The sequence below is a fragment of the Callospermophilus lateralis genome, chromosome 4 (assembly GCF_048772815.1).
Source record: "Callospermophilus lateralis isolate mCalLat2 chromosome 4, mCalLat2.hap1, whole genome shotgun sequence".
Taxonomy (NCBI): domain Eukaryota; kingdom Metazoa; phylum Chordata; class Mammalia; order Rodentia; family Sciuridae; genus Callospermophilus; species Callospermophilus lateralis.
The window spans coordinates 122,304,035-122,324,713 of NC_135308.1; the positions used below are offsets into that span (position 1 = coordinate 122,304,035).

Genomic DNA, 20,679 nt, shown 5'->3' on the forward strand with positions numbered 1-20,679 from the left:
CTATGGCCCCCGTCACTTGGAAATGGAGGTTATTCCACTGGGTGACTCCAGATGAACATTATAAGCATAGAGCCACCTGAACACCATGATCAGACACCCAAAAAAGCACCAACTAATTAATTTTTATTTTGAGTAAAAATACATATTAATATCATTTATCTTATGACCCTAAAATCTTAAATATATTCAATAGGTATGGAAGATATCTATAGTTAAAGGAGGCATTTTAGTAAGACAGCTGCTCTGGACATATACAACACTCATATATTTAAAGTCACAAAGCCAAAGTAAAATTGCAAAAGGGTTTGAACTGATGGTAGCTTATCATATCCATGAACAAATTCATCTTTTTTCAATCTGGCAAATCAGGATCATAGAAAACACCATACCAAGTACCTAGAGAATAAAAGAAAAGGTTGATGTGAAATTTTAAGGCAAAATTCTAGAGACATTATTAAATAAACAGAAAGAACATTATATTTGAAAACATTCCATCTACTGAATATCTGGGGAAATTAAACTCCAATGGGACAGAAGACTACTAAGAAAGTTCTGAGGTTTTGTTCCTGTATTAATCAGGAGTTTCTACCATTCAGTCTTTAACAGCCCTATTTAGTTGTGCAGTAGTAACTACCACCAAAGGACCCCTTCCCCCTTTATCCAACATTCATGTCTTTCTGTAAAGCATTTTCCCTGTAACTTTGGGACCTGAGGCCTAAATATACCTATTGCTTGCTTAAAAAAAAAAAAAAAAAAAAAAAAAAAGCTATGGTCATCTGGTTTAGATCATCTGCATAAAAATCAAGAAGTCTAGAATTTCTCTCACCATGGTTTTAGGCATTGCCTAGAAGAATAAAAATGAAGAAACTTAAAAAAAATTTCTAAAATATGGGGAGAATCACTTAATTCAGGAATTTCCTTTGAAGTGCCAAAACACAGCTGAAAATATGGGGCATAATTTCCATCTCATCATCTCTCCCAAGAATAAGGGACCCCAAAACTTGCTCTAAATTGGCTTTGCTGTTGGTGACTTGCATGTGGTGGCTTTGATGTAGAAATGACAGAAAGGACCTCTGTGCATTGCAAATCGCAAATTTTCTCCCCACCAGTTCCCTTTGAAGGGTAGCAGGGAGGGCAAGGTGCCCTTCTGCTGAGTCATCTCAAACACTCCTACTGTGTGACTTTTTGCTAACTAATACCTTAGTGGAAATGTAATTCAAAGGAGAACGGCTGCCTGGTATTTCTTCCTTCTTAGAAACAGACATAAATTCTCTGAAGTAATGATTTTCAATGAGAATGTCATAAAATTCAGGACTAAATTCTTTTACCTGATCCCAAACTTTAAGTCTGGAGGACAAGGATGTTTCTTGCATTTCACTGTCTCTGTAAAGAACTTTTATGATCTTTCCAAACAAATAGCAAACAAAAGAGATCCATCATATTATACTGTATGCTCAGACTCATGACTAACTTCCCAAGTGGTATGCACAGGTTCCCATGTTCTGAAGCAGGCTAACCACTGTGATAAAAATCATCATTTTTCTTTTAACCACTCTCTTCTTAGGACCTCTTGTCAGGATAACTTTCAATGTGATGACTGACAGTTTCAATGGCTTTTTATTTTTTTAAATGAAAGTGAAGAAAAAAGTGTTAATCTTTTTTTCTGGGCTTATAAATTGCTGTAATCATTTTTAAGGAGAGAGATAATCTGGTTATTTAAATCTAATAAGAAATTTTAAAAAAAATGTTCAGGGATAATTTTTTTAATACAATAAAGCATTCTGTATAGATTCCTAGCACCCAATCTGAGAAGAACTCCTACTAGGGTATATTGTCTTAACAAAGTCTTTTATAATCCAAGACCCACCCCATCAAATTCTATGCAGAAGTCTAAATGTCGGAAGGTTTTGGCTGTTTGTCCCCATATTTCCCTATGGAAATGGTCTGAATTTATTTTCTGCAGGGAGATAATCGCTTTGTTTCATTTAAAAGATTTAGTAAAAGAAAATTTCTATGTATTTTTGTGTCTTTTTAAATTTGAATTTGAAAAACAGAGAAGCGGGGGCAGTGCACCTAAGTGATAGGCAATTAGTCCTAATGACTAAGAACCTAGGACATTTTAGGATACATGTTTTTTTACAGACTGGATAACAAAAGGCTATTTTAAAAGCTTCTTTTTTAATAAAATGGAGAAAGTATATAAAATGAGTTTTGTTTTCTTTAAAACAAAAGAGGGAAGGCAGGCTTTAGATTGAGAAACTATACAAAATGACAATAGCAGCAAAAGAGTTGCAAAACATTCTTTGAATCAAACATTTGCCATATTTATAGATAGTCTGGAAATCATACTTAATTTAACTGATCTAACTAAAAATGAATAAATAGTCATATTTTGGGACAGCACCATATATAAACTCTGCTATGGTTTGGATGTGAGGTGTTTCCCAAAAGCTCATGTGTCAGAAAAAATGCAAGAAAATTCAGAGAAGAAATGATTGGGTTGTGAAAACCTTAACCCAATCAGTGAATTCATCCCAATGAGAATAACTGAGTGGTAACTGGAAAAGGTGGGCATTGGGGGTGTGGCCTTGGGGTATATATTTGTATCTGACTAGTGGAATCTCTCTGTCTCTCTGTTTTCTGATCATCATGTGAGCTGCTTCTCTCTGCCATACCCTCTCCATGATGTTCATCCTCACCCTGAGCCCAGAGGAATGGAGTCTGCTGTCCATGGACTGAGACCTCTGAAACTGAGTCCCTAAATAAACTTTTCCTCGCGTACAGTTGTTCTGTTTGGGTCCTTTTAGTCACAGCAGTGAAAAAGCTGACTAAAACAAACTCTATACCTATAAATTACTGTATTGAAGGTTTTTATTAAGGTATTTTCCTGTTCAGAAAAATCCATGAAATATCTAAACATGTAACAAGTACATGGATTACACCAATTTCATAAAATATTGAAATGCTCTCTTCCTCTTGCAATTTCATTTTTCCACTAGGTGCATCTAAAGTCTTGGCAATGCTTTGGATATGGGAGACATCAATCTTCACAATTGACTATGTCCATATTTTATTTATTCTATTTTTGGCTTTGCTTTCAAGAAGCTTCTTAAAAGCATCTGTAACCTGTAGCCAGTCATAGTCAATTGTCTGAAGTTGGGTCTAACATGAAATTTAATAATAGGGCCAATATTCAACATTCAATATTGAATACCTCATGCTCAATATTCAGTATTCAATATTGAATACCTCATAAGCCTATGCTCCCAATCATTCATTCATGTATTTATTCATTGACCTACTTTTGGTGCTAGTATTGAACTCAGGGCCTGACACATGTTAGGCATATGCTCTACCACCAAGCAACACCCCAGTCCCCAATCATGCAGTTAATTCTATTCTATTAAGATATATGTGCATGTTTCTGCTTGTTTATACAAGTGTATCAATGTGTCTTCACTCACCTCTATAGACATTAGCTTTTATTTCTAAATTAACATAAACTCAGAATATAGAGCAAGGAAACCAAAGGCAGAATCACAAGAAATAGACCTAATGTATATTGCCACTTGACTTTGATAACACATCAGACACGAATAAAGAGAGCCAAATCCTACAATAGAGGATGCCTCACTTTTAGATATACTCATTTGCTTTGTAAGAAAGTAATAGTTAACAGTCCAATTTGCTGCAAATAATACCTACCCTTTGTCTAAGTTGGCTGAGAAATTCTACCTATAACCTAATGACCATGTAAGACACTAAATAGCTTTAATCTCAACTAAAATTCCTATCCAACAGTGATGTGGCATGGGAAAGAGGTGGAAAGTATCACAAAGTCTGAAGGGATGCTGCAGGATATTTCTTAAGAGTGAAGCAAATGGCACTTGGTGGAGCTCAGACCTCAGAGGCATTCACCAGGAGATACCTTGCATTGCTTAAATTCTGGCTAATGCTCTGAAATAGGACTGTGCATGAATTTGACTCACTTGATATCTAAATTACCTAAGATCTGGATAATTCCAAAAATGCTTCTCCAGAAACAGTTTAATTTCATCCTGTTGGCAAAGGTTTTTAGGACATGAAAAAGCATTCCTCGGGTTCTAAAAGTCCATGCCAAGAAAATCCATCAAGATAAGTCTTCTACACAGAATATTTTTTTCAACATCAATAATTAAATTGCTGAGAGTAATACCTAGGCCCTAGTCAGAGCTTCCTTGAAAACTTCTCCAAGTGAATTTATAGTACTGAGGCTAAGAAAAATCAGAGGCAATTGCCCCTAGTCTTTAGAACTTACTGGTTTCCCTAGAATAGAATAACAGGAGAACAGCTCTCCACACTTGATTTCAGTTTTTATTTTGTTTCAAAATCATGATGAGAAATCAGAAGTTATAATGGTTGGTTCTTTGTTTTATCCTGGTGGTTGTCCCTTCTCACTTCAGGAAATTTTAACCCTTATGCTGTTTTTCAAAGGGGAAAGGTTATCTAAGACCAAGAATCCAATAAAAAATTAATTCTACTTTTTCCTCAATAGAGAGATCATTCAGAAATAGCAGCCTTGGCCCTGCTCTAATCCACCCCCATCAGACTCAAGGCTGATTTAGGGAGATGCTGGCCCTTGGGCACTTGGTACCCCATGCTTTCCTAAAGCATCTGTTTTTTCTTTTCTTTTCTTTTCTTTTTTTTAATTTGGCTTGCCATAAATATCTGTTGGAAGAACTAATGGACAAGCAATAGATTGGAGAGTAAATCATGCAAGATTATACTGTACCTCGACAGCTGCCAATCCGAATGATAGTCCAATAACTACATCAAGGTGGTTTGAAACCGAGGCTCTTATAACTGGTTCACATGTCTGTTCAAAAAAAAAAAAAAGTTATCTTTTGTTAAAATGTAGACCTTAATTAATAATTATTTATTTAAGATTTTTATTCATTTTGTCAACTTTTTATATTGCTCCCAAGGATCACACTCAACCTAAAACAATTGAATTATTGTTTCCCTCCCTGCTAACCCCCTTGCTTTGGAAGGTTACAACTCCTGTGATTTGTTCATCTACTAAAAAGCATCTGAGTAGCAAAATTCTGCTCAATTTTGTAATTATTGAATCGAAGATCTTTTATTATAAATAACAACTTTTTATACCAATATATTCCTAAATTATAAAGAATTTGAGGAGCAAACTTTGCTTCAACTTTTGAGTTGCTGAACCTAGGGGTCAATAATTATAAACCATGTGTTTTTTTTTTCACAAATATCTCCCAAAATTATAATTTTTAAAACTTAAACATGATAAATAATGAATTTTATCCTAACTTCAGATATTTTAGAGATTTTTGTTGTTGTTGTTGTTGTTACCAGAGATATTGAACTCAGGAATATTAAACTCACCGAGCCACAACTCCAGCCCTATTTTGTATTTTATTTAGAGACAGGGTCTCACTGAGTTGCTTAGTGCCTCATTTTTGCTAAGGCTGGCTTTAAACTGGCAATTCTCCTTCCTCTGCCTCCTGAATCACTGGGATTACAGTTGTATGCCACTACACCTGGCTATTTTAGGTTTTTAATCAGCAGCAGAGAGGTACTTGGTTGAAGTTGTAGCTAATCATGTTTTTTTAAAACAAAAAATTTAAAATCCTTTGATATCTCCTAGAAGGTAAAAATTATGTCTGCCATTATGCTATTATGATAGATAAGACATTTAGAAAGTGATCTCTCTGCTATATTTTTAAAAATATTTTTTAGTTGTCAATGGACCTTTATTTTATCTATTGATATGTGGTGCTGAAAATCGAACCCAGTGCCTCACACATGCTAAGCAAGCACTCTGCCACTAAGCCCCAGCCCCAGCCCTCTGCTGTATTTTTGATGCTTATTCAAACTAACATGCAATTCTAATTTCAAATAATTTAAGACCACATTTAAAAATTCCAACAATTATAAACCATAAGGATAATTTTTAAAATGGAAAAATACTACACAGTGTAGTAGAGGTATTGCCTGTATTGTCATAAAATGTATCATCTCTATGATAGTCGTATGTGTACAAAAGGCTCATAAAATATTACTACTTATAAAATAAAAGTTCTCCAATGGGCTTTTATCTTTTCCCTTCATCCTGAATTTAGTGGGTTTCTCCATTCACATCCAATCCAAAGCAGTAAGCATTTGAGGAGATTATCATGTCATTTAGGGTTAACTGAGAGATTAATGATAGTATCTACTGAGTCACACTTATTATACTTGAGGGGTTTTCTTTCCCTTTTCCCCAAGATAAGGAAGCTATCTTGGCAAACAGGAAGGAAAAAAGAATTATGAATCATGGACATTCCAGATTTCACATTTTTCCAGACTTCTTACAAATGACACGCGACAGATGCAAGTATTTTATGAATTTCTGACCTTCCTTTTGGGAACCTGGGGCAGCTATCAACCTACATTCAGATGAATGTTGTGTGAATTTACAGGGACTATCTTTCTTTTTTCTCCTGATAATACTTTTCAAAAATAGGCTTTTCAAAACCCTGAGGCAAAATATCTTTGAGTTTAATATTTAATAGGAGACAGCAATCTGCAATTGAATTTAGTCATTTCCTCATTATCCTAAGTGGAAACTACATTCATTTGCACTATATTTATTTCCTACTCTTTGAAGATATTGTGCCTCTAAAATTAGGTAGGGAATAAAGGACAAGGAAGAACATAAAAAATACGAATAAAATTTGTAAGCAATATTACTTTGATGGTGAAAAGACATAGTAATATGGTAGTCTGACAAATAATTTCTCCCCCATCAGTTACTTTGAAATATTAGTACTGGCAATTCTTCAGAACAGTCTCTATTATTCTAATAAGATCAGTGACACAGATCAGTAGTAGAAGGAGAAAATTTTTCTGAGATACTTCATTTCCTTGAATATATTAATCTCAGGAGCTATCACTAAGCCCAAACAATACCAGACTGAAAATAATTTTCAGATATTATAGACATTAACTCATTGTGAATCATAATAATTATGTATATCTCTCTCCCCAAATGATTATAACTTGCTAGAGGATCCTGAAGCATTTCTGATTTTAGCAAGGGTCTATTTGACATATAACAGGCAGTGAAGAATAACAGCAAATAAATGAAACACTAATATCAACATTACTTTTTTATGCATTCCTTCCCAAAAGAAGGGGCAGTTTATGAAAAGCCCTTTGGTGAGGGACAGATGTCACATCCTTTTGTGAAATATATCCTGAACTTCAAATGTTAACTTAGTTTGGGTCCATAATACCCAAATTTTCCTCTATCCCCATAATACCAACAGTCCCTCAAATGGAAATTGCCTGATTACATTTCTCTCTTCCTTATTTGAGCATCCATGTGTATAACATTGCACCCTGTTCAAGAATAGATTTCAACTGGCTGGCAGAAAGGCTAGCACATAGGTAGTCTGTAAATATTTGATGAATTGATTCAGAAAAGAAATATGACAAATACATATTAATATCCACAAGTCACATAGATATGGCATCTAAAACACATTTTTAAAAAATCGTCTTTTAAGTTAACTTTAAATATCCGAAGCAACTTCTCAATTGCAATAGGTAAATTTGTAGGTACATTAAACATTCAGAACCTAAACCCTTAAATGTCACATCCTTTCTTTACACATGTACAGTTTCTTGAGAAAAGAAACCTTTGATTTGGGAGGGTGGGGGGAGGCCTGATTTTACAAGCTGAAGTGAAAATATTTATTTCTGGAACTTAGTCTACAATAGGGGGAAAAAAGAGAATAATGATCAAGGTCACCAAAGACAGGCCAAAATAAACTTTTATGTTAGTTTGTACTTTGCTTTCGCATGTAAAATGTTACTTTGAAAACTACTAAAGTTGGGTTTAAATAATACCAAACCCATAGAAGAAATTAATGAAATACTTTAATTTTTTAAATATCTGTTTCTTTCTATGTTTTTTTCTTTTTTTTCTTTTGTACTGGAGATTGAACCCAGGGACAGAGCACATTCCCAGCCATTTTTAAATTTTTGTTTTTAATTTTGAGACAGGGTCTCACTAAGTTACATAGAGCCTCACTAAATAGTTGAAGTTGGCCTTGAACTTGTGATCCTCCTGTCTCAGTGTTCCAAGCCACTGGGATTACAGGCATGCACTATTGAGTCCAGCTCTGCTCTTATTTTTCAGTAAGGATTTCCATTGTACTTGCTGCATTTCAAATTTTTGTAGATATTTTCATTGGGAAAATAAAATAACAGAACCACTTATTGTGATAAGTTTCATTTAGTTCCCACCTGTTTATAAACATATCTTCCTGTATAAGTTATACAAGAATCTGATGGACTTGAACATTTACATGACTCATAAGCTTCTTCAAAATTACTTCCCCAATCAGCAGCTCCACTGATCAAACCACAGCATTTAAACTGTTCAATGAAAAGTAGAATAAAAACAGTCATTGAGAGATTAAAAACATTTTTAATACATTGAATTATATTCTTCTGAATATCATTATGAACACGTTTCTTATGCTAAAATATAAAGTAAGTCAACTCGCCCAGTTCTCTGAATATAGAAGCAGAAATAAAGGAATCTTTCATTTTGTTCTTAATAGTTACTAATTAAGTAATAACAGGAAAATTTGAGCTAAGATGCAAAAGTCTAAGGAACTTAGAAAACTGATTTTTAAAAAGTAAAGACTTGCCTTCTAGTTTTTTTTTTTTTTTTTTTTTTTTTTTTCTAGACAGAAAAGAGCAGAGTTAGGTCTAGGTATCCTAGATTTTTAGCAAAGAAGTTTCCAAGTTTTCACAAGAGAGTTAAGGTCTCATTAAAAGAACTGTTGCTCAAAAGAGATAAGAAGTGTTAAAATTATGATTTTTATCCCATGATTTCTGATCACTTTTGATAGGAGGAAAAGGACGAGAGGTATTTCAAAGACAAATGAGCATGCTCCAGGGGCCCTCGTTGAGATGAACTTGCATAGGAGTCTTTTAAATATTTGAGGGAAGTACAAATGCAAGCTGGAGCTCTTAGAATAATGTCAGTAAGCTTCAGGCCCAACATAGACAGAAACATGACAAAACACCAAAGACAAGGCAGCATCAAGTTTGGCCAAGTTTGAGGAAGAAAAAAAGGGAAGTGATAAGCCCAATCACTCAGGGCATATGGCACATAATATTACTAAATGAAAAAGATAAAAGAGATTATCCTTCATCTTGCTCCTAACTCATCTATTAGGGAGAAGAATCTTCATGCAGAAATGGCAAGGAAAAAAAATTGACTAAAGAAACTAGAACCTTCACTGACTGATCTTCCAGACTTTGAGGCATTGAAATGGTCAGATTATTGAAAGCACTCTCATTTAATGGGTAGGTGATCATGTTACCCATGTTATTTAAACCTCTCTGCGTCATAGATTCTTCATTTGAAAATTCAGATAAGAACAATTCCTAATAAAAACATCTAATTCATAAATTGTAGAAAATTCATATGAAGATATGAAGTGGTATTAGCTCAGTGCCTGGCTTATAGAATGCTCTTAATAATATGGATTAGCTGCTATAATTTTATTTTTGTCATCTGTTGATGTGTCTGTTATGCTCTCACCTAAATGTGATCTGGATAAAGACATAGAAAGCATTTCTTCAACACTACGGTTGATATAGAGATGGGAGTGATGATTAACATGCTGGAAGACTGAATCAAGTTTCAAATTTGATTCAAAAAATGGATTTAAACTAACAAATTCAACTGAGGCAAATATAAAGTCTTGTAATTTGGCCCAAAGACTGAATTGTACAAACACATGACTCAGATGATGTTCCTATGACAAAGAGCTAGCAATTTCAGGTGGTTCTAAGGTCAAAATTAGCAAAGAGGATACTCTTGTGGGGGGGGCAGGGAACACTTTCCTGTTCCCATGGTAGACATGACTAATTGCTTATGCTTTCTGATCTCATAATCTTGAATAGTATTAATTGATATGGACACTACATGTCAAATAGAATTTAAATCTCCTAAATACACTCACAGGTCAGTTCATATTTTGTACATAATATGCCTCAGGTGTCCTTTGGGAGGCATAGAGAAATAGAGGAGATCAGGTAGGAAGCAGAAAAGCTAAAGCTTGTCTTGATGTCTGCTCTCAACATCAGCAGTTCTCAGCAGTTCGTAAACAGTTATGGAAGAAATTGATCGGAACTTGCTGGAAAGTAATATAACAGCTGAACAAAACCTGTATGATAGAGTGAATGGTAGAACACCCCTAGACGGGCAGTCATCACCAAGAACCCAAGAAGGGCACATTCCATACAATGTTAATATGATATTTGGGGGAATTCCTGAAATCCAAAGAGAAAACCACTCAGCCTCTGCAACTTCTGTGCATGTGTAGGGAACCCCAGGTCACCAGTCAGAGTTTACGATAGGACCCTTTTTCCAAAAAGAGTAACTAAAACCAGAAAGCCAAAGCAGATAAGAACATAAAGAAGAAAAACAGAATGGATAGTAAGAAAGAAGCATAGAACTATGAACACAAGGAGCTTCAGGCACAGGATTTCTACACAAGAATGGGAGCATATCAGAAGAACATATTCCAACAGAACATTTAGAAACCCACAGCTGGCACTGAGACCTTACATTCCAGGAACAGTGGGCAGCAAATATGACTCAGGACCTAACCCAGAAGCCTCTATTTATTTTGTCCAAGGTCAGTTTACTAGGAAGGGTCAAGAATGATCAGCCCCACTCAGTGAGTGAACTAGTTCTCAAGACAATGATTTGCTATAAAAAGAGCAAAACTGAACCTGCTGGCCTCTAGCTTCCTATCTCACCATGTGATCTCTTCTGTATATGCTCCTACCAGTGTAGCACCAACTTTTATGAAGCCCTCACCAGAGATGAGCAGATGAGGTTGCCATACTTTTGAACCTTCAGAACCATGAGCTAAATACATCTTCTTTTATACAGTATTCAGCCTCAAGTATTTTGTTACAGCAACACAAAACATTCTAAACCACCATCTCCTGGGGTTGTTGTATTGTTTGCTACTAAATATAATATCTGATACAAAGTAAATAGCAGTGAAAATGTTAGCTATTATCATTTTATGGAGGAAGAGAGAGTGAGAAATATCCCAGATATGCTACTGTTTAAAAGAATTATGGTTTTTACCCAATCAAGGGTCATAAACTGTCATAATCTGCCATAAACCTATCTTCCTAATCTGTGTTCTAAACTACTTCAAAACTTCATAAGAATCTGGGAAAAAAATAAATACAAATATGCTTGAATTTTTCTTATTGCAAGGTGACAAGAATGATCAGCTAAAATCTGCAAAAAAAAAAAAAAAAGGATATTCAATCCTTAAGAAATACACCTTAAAAAGTGAAACCAACATTGAATAACTATGCCCAGCTTCCCAGATGACATATGAATTCTAATTACCTCTTTTTGGAATGTAACCATGGTTTTCTGAAATTTTCTTCCTTCTTCATTTGTTTGACTCAAGAGCTGTGCACTTTCGCGGAGAGTTGCCTTCAGAGCACGCTCAGTCTGAAAATTGAGAAGTATTGTTAGATTCTTTGCATCAGAGATAGTGTTTCAAATTTTTAGACTTTTCCAAAATTATCACATATTCTCTGTGTACACACCTCAGGTTTGAATTTCGCTGCTAGGATACCTGCTGTCAACTGCATGATCAGGATCGGAAACAAAGCTATGAAAAACTGGAGAGAAGAAAAGAAAAAAGTAATATCCGTTACCCTCAGTGTATCTAGTAACATCTAGGACATTTCAGCATGACACACTCTTGACAACTTGGATCAGATAGCAGTTGAAATATTAGCCACAATCTTTATTTCCTCCACCCTTTGTATCAAGCTCCAAATTTGGGGTCCATTACTACTCAGGAACATTTGCTTCAAAGACTGATGAAAGAAAGTGGTTCCAACAAAACTTACTTTATAGGACAATTGGTATTCGCATGATATTAAAGGAAGGAAAGTTTGAAAACGTAAGTGAATTTGTTAGACTATTATTTCTCCTTTGCTTTCTTCATCAATTACAAACACATGCAGAGCTGGCTTCAGAACAGTATTGCCACCACCATCACAATTACATGGCATCTTGTTTTATATGTAGATTCCTGAAATCTGCCTTAGATCTGCTGAATCATAATTTTGAAGGATACAGGCTCCCAGATTAATGTTTTGTTTTTTCTTAAACAAGCTTCTCAAGTAATTAAAGTCCCCAAATTGCAAATGAGGCCTTATTAGTTAAAACAACACTGAGAAAAAAATAAATACAGGCACAGTTCTCAGCAGTTCTTAGAGTTCTATTAAACTCTGTCTCTGTTTTCCCTCACAATAAACAGTTAAAAGTAGGGTTTTGAGGACTGATACAAAACTTATCTTATTATAAAAATAAGTTTTAAGTTCTCTTTGATAAATGCTTATATCAGATTTATATGTGATAAACAATTGATTTCTTTAAACATTTTTACCATACTCATCCATTATTTTCTACTATATATGTTTAAAGTGAATGCGTAGCCAGGCGTAGGGGCACACGCCTATAATCACAGTAACTTGGGAGTCTGACACAGGAGGATGGCAAGTTTGAGGTCAGCCTCAGTAATTTATCAAGACCCTGTCTTAAAATACAAAAGAATATAAAAATTGGGGAGGTAGCTCAGTGATAAAGCATCCTAGTAGTTCAATCCCCGGTATTCCCTACCCCACCCCTCAACAGACAAGTGAATGCCTATGAGTTATCACAACCCATTCTATCCTCCTGGAAATTTTCTTAGTGACAAAGTTGATTCTCTCCCTTAAGATTTTCTTAGCTTGGCATGTGGGCATTTTAATAAGATTTGGCCATAATTCACACTCAGAGTTATTTCCTATCATTGACTAAAAATAGCCTCTGCCACTCTCCCGCCACACCCAAAGCCTTTCAGTTGCCCAAGCCTGTCAGCTCTGGACTGCCAGGCTGTCTTCCTGGAAACGTCATCACCCTGTCACCATACAGTCACCTCTGCCTCTGGCTTGAAAACTCCCTCTTATATCCTTGCCCTTCCGACCATTCCCACACTACAGCTCTTTGTTTACTGACTACTCTTCCCCAGTGGGTTTTAATTATCATTAGATCTCATATGTCATTTAGCACACTATCTGGCACATACAGCTATGCAGTCGTGTTGCATGAATAAACAAAATGAACGAATGAATGGATGGATGATTAAAATATACCCCCTCTCAGAACGTCCTCTAATCTAAACCAGGCTAAGCCAAATCTAAACCACATTAGTGTCTGCAATCAAACCTCAAAACAGAAGTTAAAGTTGCATCAATCTTGGCAAGTCTTGTTTGACAGAGAATGGGGACAGGAGATCATCCTCAAGAATCTGCGAGTTGGATGTCTGGAAAACTCACCAAAAGAAGCATACAACGATTCTCTTTTAGAGCACCATAACATCCCAGGAAACTCATAACTACGGTGATGGCACCTACAGCAATCAACATATTCACAGAAGAATGGGAGTGAGCCCCATTGTCCCCAGAATTAATAGCCTGGAAATTAAAAACAAAGAGAGAGAGAGAAATTAATGACAGAAACTCTTTTCCTCGATGTTCATGTTCATTCAATAAATATCCATCGAGTACCAACTATGTACAAGACCCCCTTGGGGGCCCTTAAAACATTTCCATAATCTAAACAAACAAAAATCAACCCTCATACATTTCGTGAAGCTGCCACTTTTCTGAATAATGTTTCCAACCTTATCTTTTTCTAATAATGTTAAAAGTTGGGTGGAAGAAATGTAATGGTTTTTAAAAACTGTTTTTCAAAGCTTAGAAGACCAGCTACTTTTCACTCTTTTTTGATTCACATATTTTGCATTTTATACATAAACTAGCATTATAAAGCATGTGTTTAGGGGAATTTAATTATTTTAATTCAAAAAGCCCATGTTCTTCAAATCTCAGACTCATTGTGTTGAGTCGGGGGGGGGGGATCCTTTATTAAGAGTAAATACTGTTTTGATTCCATACATACAAAGTTCAAAAACAAGCGAATCCATGGTGATGAAAATCAGAACCGTGTATTCCTTTGAGCAAAGAAGGAAGGAGGCGAGACTTCACTGAAGGGGACATAAGGGACTTTTTCAGGTTAATAAAAATGCTTTGCATCTTGATTAAAAAAAAAAAAAAAAAGTCCAGTACTTGATATTCCATTATCAATTCTATCTTCTCTTTCCTAGAAGGCATATTCTAGAAACTCTATTTTACCTACTACTGTGAAGTATTCAGATGAGAGGCAAACATCCTAGGGCCTTTCATGGTAGGTGGGCTACGTATCCGCCATAACTCAGTTCACCTGGAAGGCAGCACAGCACCCTCTTCTTCACCACTCTCATTACTCCTAGCCTCAGTCTACCAATGTCCTCTATGTATATGTCCAGCAGCCCATCACAATTAGAGTGACAGCTTACACCAGATGTTAACATTTTTTAGGCGGGTAGCCTATCTGTCTCCTATAATGACCACCACGGCTGCTGTCTGCTAGACGGTCTCCAGGAAGGGCACTAGTCCCTCTCCCCACTCAAAGACTCTGCCTCCAAGAATCTGCCATGCAGCCCAGAGGTCACCTCTCTTAACAGTCAGTACAAAAACAACTGTTGCCACTACTAATAATTCTTTTGTTTTAAAAACTTAATTTTTAAGCCTAGAGAAAACCTTTATTCAACAATGAGTAGGAAGAATTGTATAGAAATGATAAAAGCATTAAAATGAAGATCTATATTCTCATCAGAGGCCTAGGAAATAACTAGGTTTGTAACCCTAGGATGGTCAACTAACTCACTGGGCCCAGTTTCCCATTTATAAAAGGGAAGTGGGTCAGGTCTGTGATTTCCAAAGACTCTTTTGTCTCCAAAAGTCTATGCTTACAAATAATGTTTCAATTTACATATTTTGAAAGTTTGGTTATGTCCTAAAGATTTCTGTTTGTTTTAGGGGTTTTCTGTTTGTTTGATTGTTATGATTTGGAGCTAGGAAAATCATTTTTGTTAATTAAACAGGCATGACATCTGGGTCAAAATAGATGGGACAAAAAAACAGCCTTAAGGAAGAAAAACATAAGTAGCTATATCAATTCACTATCATATATTGCTCTTCAGAACACTGCAGCCAGTACAGGCAAACCTAAGGCACACGGAAGGACGGAGACTCTCTAGCTGGATTATTAGAACTTAGTATACTTAGCCCAGAGTTAGAAAGAATAGGCCAAATACCTACACCTGTACTGGAACTTCTGGGGACAGACCATGCAGAGTGAACCACAGCCAGTTGAGAAAAAAAAAAAAAACCCACTGTGTTGACTGCCTGTCAGTCACTATTCCAAGTCCAGCTCACCAAGTGGCTATTGTTATAAAGAATGAAGTAGAAATCCCAGTTGAGATGCTTGCTCCCACAGAGACAGACACAGCAGGTTTTTAAAAGCTGTCTTGGGTGAGCACTGAGTCTATGTGTATCTTAAGACAAGGGGAGGTTTTCTACAGGAAATGGGATGGCTGGGCCTGAAAGCAGAGCATTTGGGTATCATCTTTAGAGTAGAAGTGATCTGCTGGTACAAGATGGCTACCAGCACACTTTGCCTCGTGGTGCAAAATTTATCCTGAGGAAACCAGGTCCCTCTGAGACACTTGAGCAGAAAGAGATGCCACCTCCCTGACAAACTTCTTTTTTTTTCCTTGTTTTAAGCCCATGTTTTCTCTTCTAAAATGGCTGCCTCTGTTTTTCCAGTAATAAATCAAATCTTCTCTGGGTCCCGATTCTTTGTCACTGACTTCAGATTAATGTAAATCAAAACAATTTCCTATGTCAGGCGGGTTAATGTTGTTCTGGCCAATTGAGACTTTCGTTCAGGGTAAGAGGCCAACAGCATAAGAGTCAAAATGTAACTAAAGATGCTGTTGAGCCCCATTAGTACATTCTCCTCCCCAGATGTGGAGTCACACCCTCTCAAGGACAACAGTTCTCCTTTAACACGTTCAATGTGTGCAGTTCCTTTACAGACTAAACACCACGTTTGTTTACCAGAAACACTTGGGAGAAAGAGACTGTCAACCAGAAACATGAAAATGAAATAAAATAAAATGCAGACTGCACACACATCTTTGAAGGACCCAAAGCACCCTCAAATGGCTGTTAGTCTCTGTGCCCAATTATGAGCTCCAAAGTCAAACCAATTCTGCACACTTTCCAGTATTCTCCTTGGATCCAAACAACAGAGACCCAGGCCATTAGGCAGTCAGAGTTGCATTTATCTGAATAAGTAATAAATGAAAATGATAAATTTGGGAGTTACCGACTACTTGCCACAACCACCCCACCACCCAGTTTCTTCACCGAGGCGAAGCCCAGAATGAGGAAGCAGCTAATTGCCACAATGATTCCCTAGGTTCTCAGGGTAGAAAGAAAATTACAAAAAAAAAAAAAAAAAAAAAAAAAGGAGGAAAAAAAAAGAAGAAAAACTAAATAAATTTTCAGAAAACCCAACCACTTAACCACTTTAGGAAAGGAAGCAAAACAGATGTTAATTTGCTTTTTGTCCACCAGGCTGTGTCCAAAGGCATTTAGCTGCACCACATAATAAATTCTAATAGAAAATGCATTGTCTTAATTACTGGCTTCATATTATCTTTGTAGCTATCAAATAGACATCAAATTGCCTCGTAAGAGGAAGACTTTTGAAAAGACATTGCAATCGTGAATAGTGATAGTAGCGTAAAAACCGAGAACAAGTCAACTGCTTTACATCGGGTAAGAATAATAAATTAAGGAAAGGATTGCTCCTGACAGGAGGGAGGAAGGAAAAGAAAAATGGGAACAGGGGACCCAGGAGATAGTGCCAGGGTAGCATTGTAAGTATTATATTGGGGGAACTGACAAAACAATCTTCCCACACTCTCACCTCCACCCTCCTCCTTCCACACTATGGGTCTATGGTATGGAGCAGAAATAGCACATGTGGAGTCCAAAGGCTGGAGCCAGAATCAACCCTCAGAACTAACCTTCCTTCAAACCTATGGAAATGTTAGTAAGAGCTTTGCCCAAGGTATAGAAAGGCTTGCAGTGATGGGAAGTGGTCATGTTGATCCTGCATAAATAGCAAGAAGCTGGGCATGTGCAGCTACCTGCAGAGTCGCACTAGCATGATCAGCCCCCTGTTGTTATAAGGGGTGGCCCTCGATGCTAGCTGTGACAGATCTGCTACCATTACAACACTGATGTACATTCTTCTCCAAGAGTACTTCTCATGTTCTTTCCTTTGGGGCCAGTCACCTGGGAATCAGCTAAATATTGTCAATACCTGGTGCCATATAAATTGTTCTTCTGGGTGGGGAGGAGGAGCAGTGGTCTACATCCCCAAGCTGTGTCAAGCCAGCCATAAAGAAATACTGAAGGAGTCAAATTTCCACGTTGGCCCCTTTCTACCTCCACTTCCACTGAACTCTTCCTAATTGTGGGATAACACCTCTTCCACTCTCCAGAAGGTTATTCTATGCATAGTGATTACTTTCTTTGTTCCATGCACAGTGCCAGGAACATAGTAAGTAATTTTGATTGAATTATAAAATCAAATTATCAGTACAATTACATGAGGCAGTTAAGAAAAACCTACAGGAATATTTAGTATTATTAATATTGCCATTGCTTTCATTATTATAAGAGAAACTATTTGGGGGCAAGATTACATTGTATTTATTTTTATATTACCCCTTGTCCATCTTTGCTTGCACGGATCCATATTGCTATTGACAGGATCAAGATACCACATAGCTGCAGGAAAAAACAAAGAGTGTTACAATTAAGATAAAATAAAACACTATTTCCAAACACCCTATCCATCTGGTTGCAATAGTTTGTCATTAATTGTACATTATAGCCTGACAGACACAACTGTCATACTAAGGCATATTGATATAGATAATTGCTGAATATTATAATACACAAGTTTGACAAGAGTAACTCTGCTTCCCATTCCTAGTCCACTCATAGATCTATAGCCAAGAAGTCATCTCTACTAAGAAGGGAAAAACTATTTTTCATGATTTAATTCTAATCATACATTTTTGCTAGATAATTGCACAAAAAATTTAAGTCACAACAGTTTAAACACAAAAGATCCTTGGAGTGCCTGTGGGTTTATTCCTGGAAAGCTATCTTAGAGAAAGATGGGAATAACTAATTACCAAATATTCATTCAAAATGTAAGAGGGAGGTTGAAGTTGGAATCAAAAGGAAACAGTAGAATATTTGACAAAATGCTCAGTTAAGCAACAAAGATGTATATCAACCAATACTTTTTGAACCCCAATAAACTCTTTAAAAATACACATTTTTAGGTAGTAAAACTTAGCCAGAGAAAAGGAACAATGGAGAACAGTACTTAAAGTCTTAAAATTCCTTTAATGACTTTACCAGATTATTTAATTTGGAGCAAAGCCAACACATAAAATGGAAAACACATTTTATTTTAGTGTTAAGGAAAACCCTTGTCTTTCAGAGTTTAAGAAATAAAGATATATATTGTGGATTCAAAAAAATCAAAGATTTATTATTAGATAGATATCTTGAGAGCAACCCTGGTAACATACCAGACTTGGAGGACTTTCTAGACTTTCTTACCTTTTCATGCTTTGACAAAGGAACGTCTGAGTTCTCCAAAACCCACTGACCTTGGAGCGTCCTTGTTTTCATGTATGGGTGAGCCATATGCCTGGAACCTCCAGCAACACTATTAATGGTTTCTTATTAAGTTTGCAATGGAAATAAGGTCAAGGGCCTTGTTACCAAGTAGGGAGTTCAATGAGCTGCTGAATGTAATCTGTGCTCCCTAAAAGACCTCAAAAATTATCCAGGTCCAAAATCTTCATTTTGGTTAAAGAAACTGAAATCCTGAGAGATAACTGGCATGTGGTAAAACTTCAAGGCAACTCATAACCAATCTACCCCTACTGCATGTTTCAACTTCTATAAAATAATTGAAATTATTCTAATGAGATTGAAAGGTAAAGTTCTTTATCACCTACCAAAGCAACTATTTTACACCCTAAAATACAAACTATCCAAAAACAAAAATAGCTTTTGAACTTAAAAAATCTCCCTTACTTCCCCCATGCCCCACCTCCTTCCACAAAATTCTAATTTCATTTGCTAATGGAAATAAGTGCTCTTGTTAGCAGTTATTTGCTAATAAAGCTGTGCGAATTTGTGTCAAATGATAATGAGACCCTCTGAGATTTTCAGTAATTTATACCACTGGATTTTTTGTTGTTGTTGTTGTTTGATTTGCTAACTGATATTTGCTTTTTCTTCTTTTACAAATAGACTTATATTGATTGATTGTCTTGATAGTCTCTCTAGTTTTTAGCTTTGACTAAAATTAATATTAATTATCCTAGTAGCTAATTGTGATCACCGTGCTTACTGGTATTTACTAAACTGTCAAATAGAAAACTTTAAGAATGCTTACAGAATAAGAGTGTGACGTTTTTTGAAATACCAACGCTCTTTGTGTTACTGTTTACTTCACTTTAGCAAAGTAGTTAGAAAGTAAACCACATATAAATTTTATTAAATCAACCAAATGTGCCAATTAAGTGGCAACATTTAGTCTTCTCAGCCACTGAACTTTGTCAGTAACATCAGCATGGAAAAGGAGTATCAAATGATTTCAGAAGTCAAGAACATTTTGCCCAAATTCAATCTTCACAATTAGACAAAATTCTTTTAGAGATTTTGAAATTGAATAAACTCTCATCTCTCTCTCTCTCTCTCTCTCTCTCTCTCTCTCTCTCTCTCTCTCTCTTTCAAACTTTATTTTAAAAAAAAAAAAAGAAATATATCATTCTCATCTTATTTGGAGAAATTCACATGTAAAGATCACAGTCTATTACCACAAAATCATTTATAAATGTTTTGACTGACTTTAAAAGTAAATTTATTTTCTATCAAAAATGATCATTCCAGAATTATGATTAATACTAAATTATTTCATCTCCTCTCTTTGAGCATCAATCATAATGGTTCTTTGAGCCCTTTCCCTAGTATGGCCTTCAGGGTTTGTCCCCTGATCTTTTTATACTGATTTAAACAACAAAAACTATGAATCAAGAAAAAAGTATCCACTCCCTAGAAGATGAAGTAGTAAATGCTATATTTGTCCTTGGGTTAAGCTCCAGTAATTGTTACTAAATTGTTATTTTTTTCTATGGTATCTCTTCTCTTTCAAAACTATTTCCTAAATTTGCACTCCATAATAAAAATACTGCTGTTTAGAAAAGTGACTTGTTTGTTTTCAGCCACTGGGCTGTTACACCTTTTGTCATCATCCCAGTTCAACCAAGGCTAAATGTATAATGTCAGGCAATCACTGTTTTTACAAAGGTCACACATTTCAGCCATTTTTAAGTCTTTGTCTTGGGGCATCTTCAACTGATAGAATAAAATATAATTGTGTCTGATTATTTTTAAGGTACCCCTATCTTAGAGTTATATTTACTTTGCTTCCATATTTTTAATTATTCTGAGCACATTCAATTTAGGGGCCCAGGCAAAGCACACACACACAATGATAGACAATGAAATGCTGGTTCCCAGATTCAC

The 20,679-nt window shown here is 35.9% G+C and overlaps 1 protein-coding gene across 1 annotated transcript; it reads right to left on the bottom strand.

The window, feature by feature from the left end:
- Positions 1-342: 342 nt before the first annotated feature.
- Tspan8 (tetraspanin 8) lies at positions 343-18,786 on the bottom strand. Its single transcript, XM_076855408.1, has 8 exons — positions 18,700-18,786; positions 17,788-17,850; positions 13,438-13,575; positions 11,656-11,730; positions 11,450-11,557; positions 8,299-8,430; positions 4,772-4,855; positions 343-396 (listed from the first exon to the last, which is right to left on the bottom strand). Exons 1-8 carry the CDS (start codon positions 18,784-18,786, stop codon positions 343-345), a joined length of 741 nt encoding a protein of 246 aa, XP_076711523.1.
- Positions 18,787-20,679: the final 1,893 nt, after the last annotated feature.

Excerpts from the sequence above, each read along its gene's own strand:
- Tspan8 (XM_076855408.1), bottom strand. The coding sequence starts at position 18,786 with ATGGCTCACCCATACATGAAAACAAGGACGCTCCAAGGTCAGTGGGTT. Across the intron at positions 11,731-13,437 it reads ATCGTTGTATGCTTCTTTTG|TTTTTCATAGCTTTGTTTCC; the intron begins GTGAGTTTTCCA and ends TCTTCTCTCCAG. Across the intron at positions 4,856-8,298 it reads GAAGATATGTTTATAAACAG|ACATGTGAACCAGTTATAAG; the intron begins GTGGGAACTAAA and ends TTTTTTGAACAG.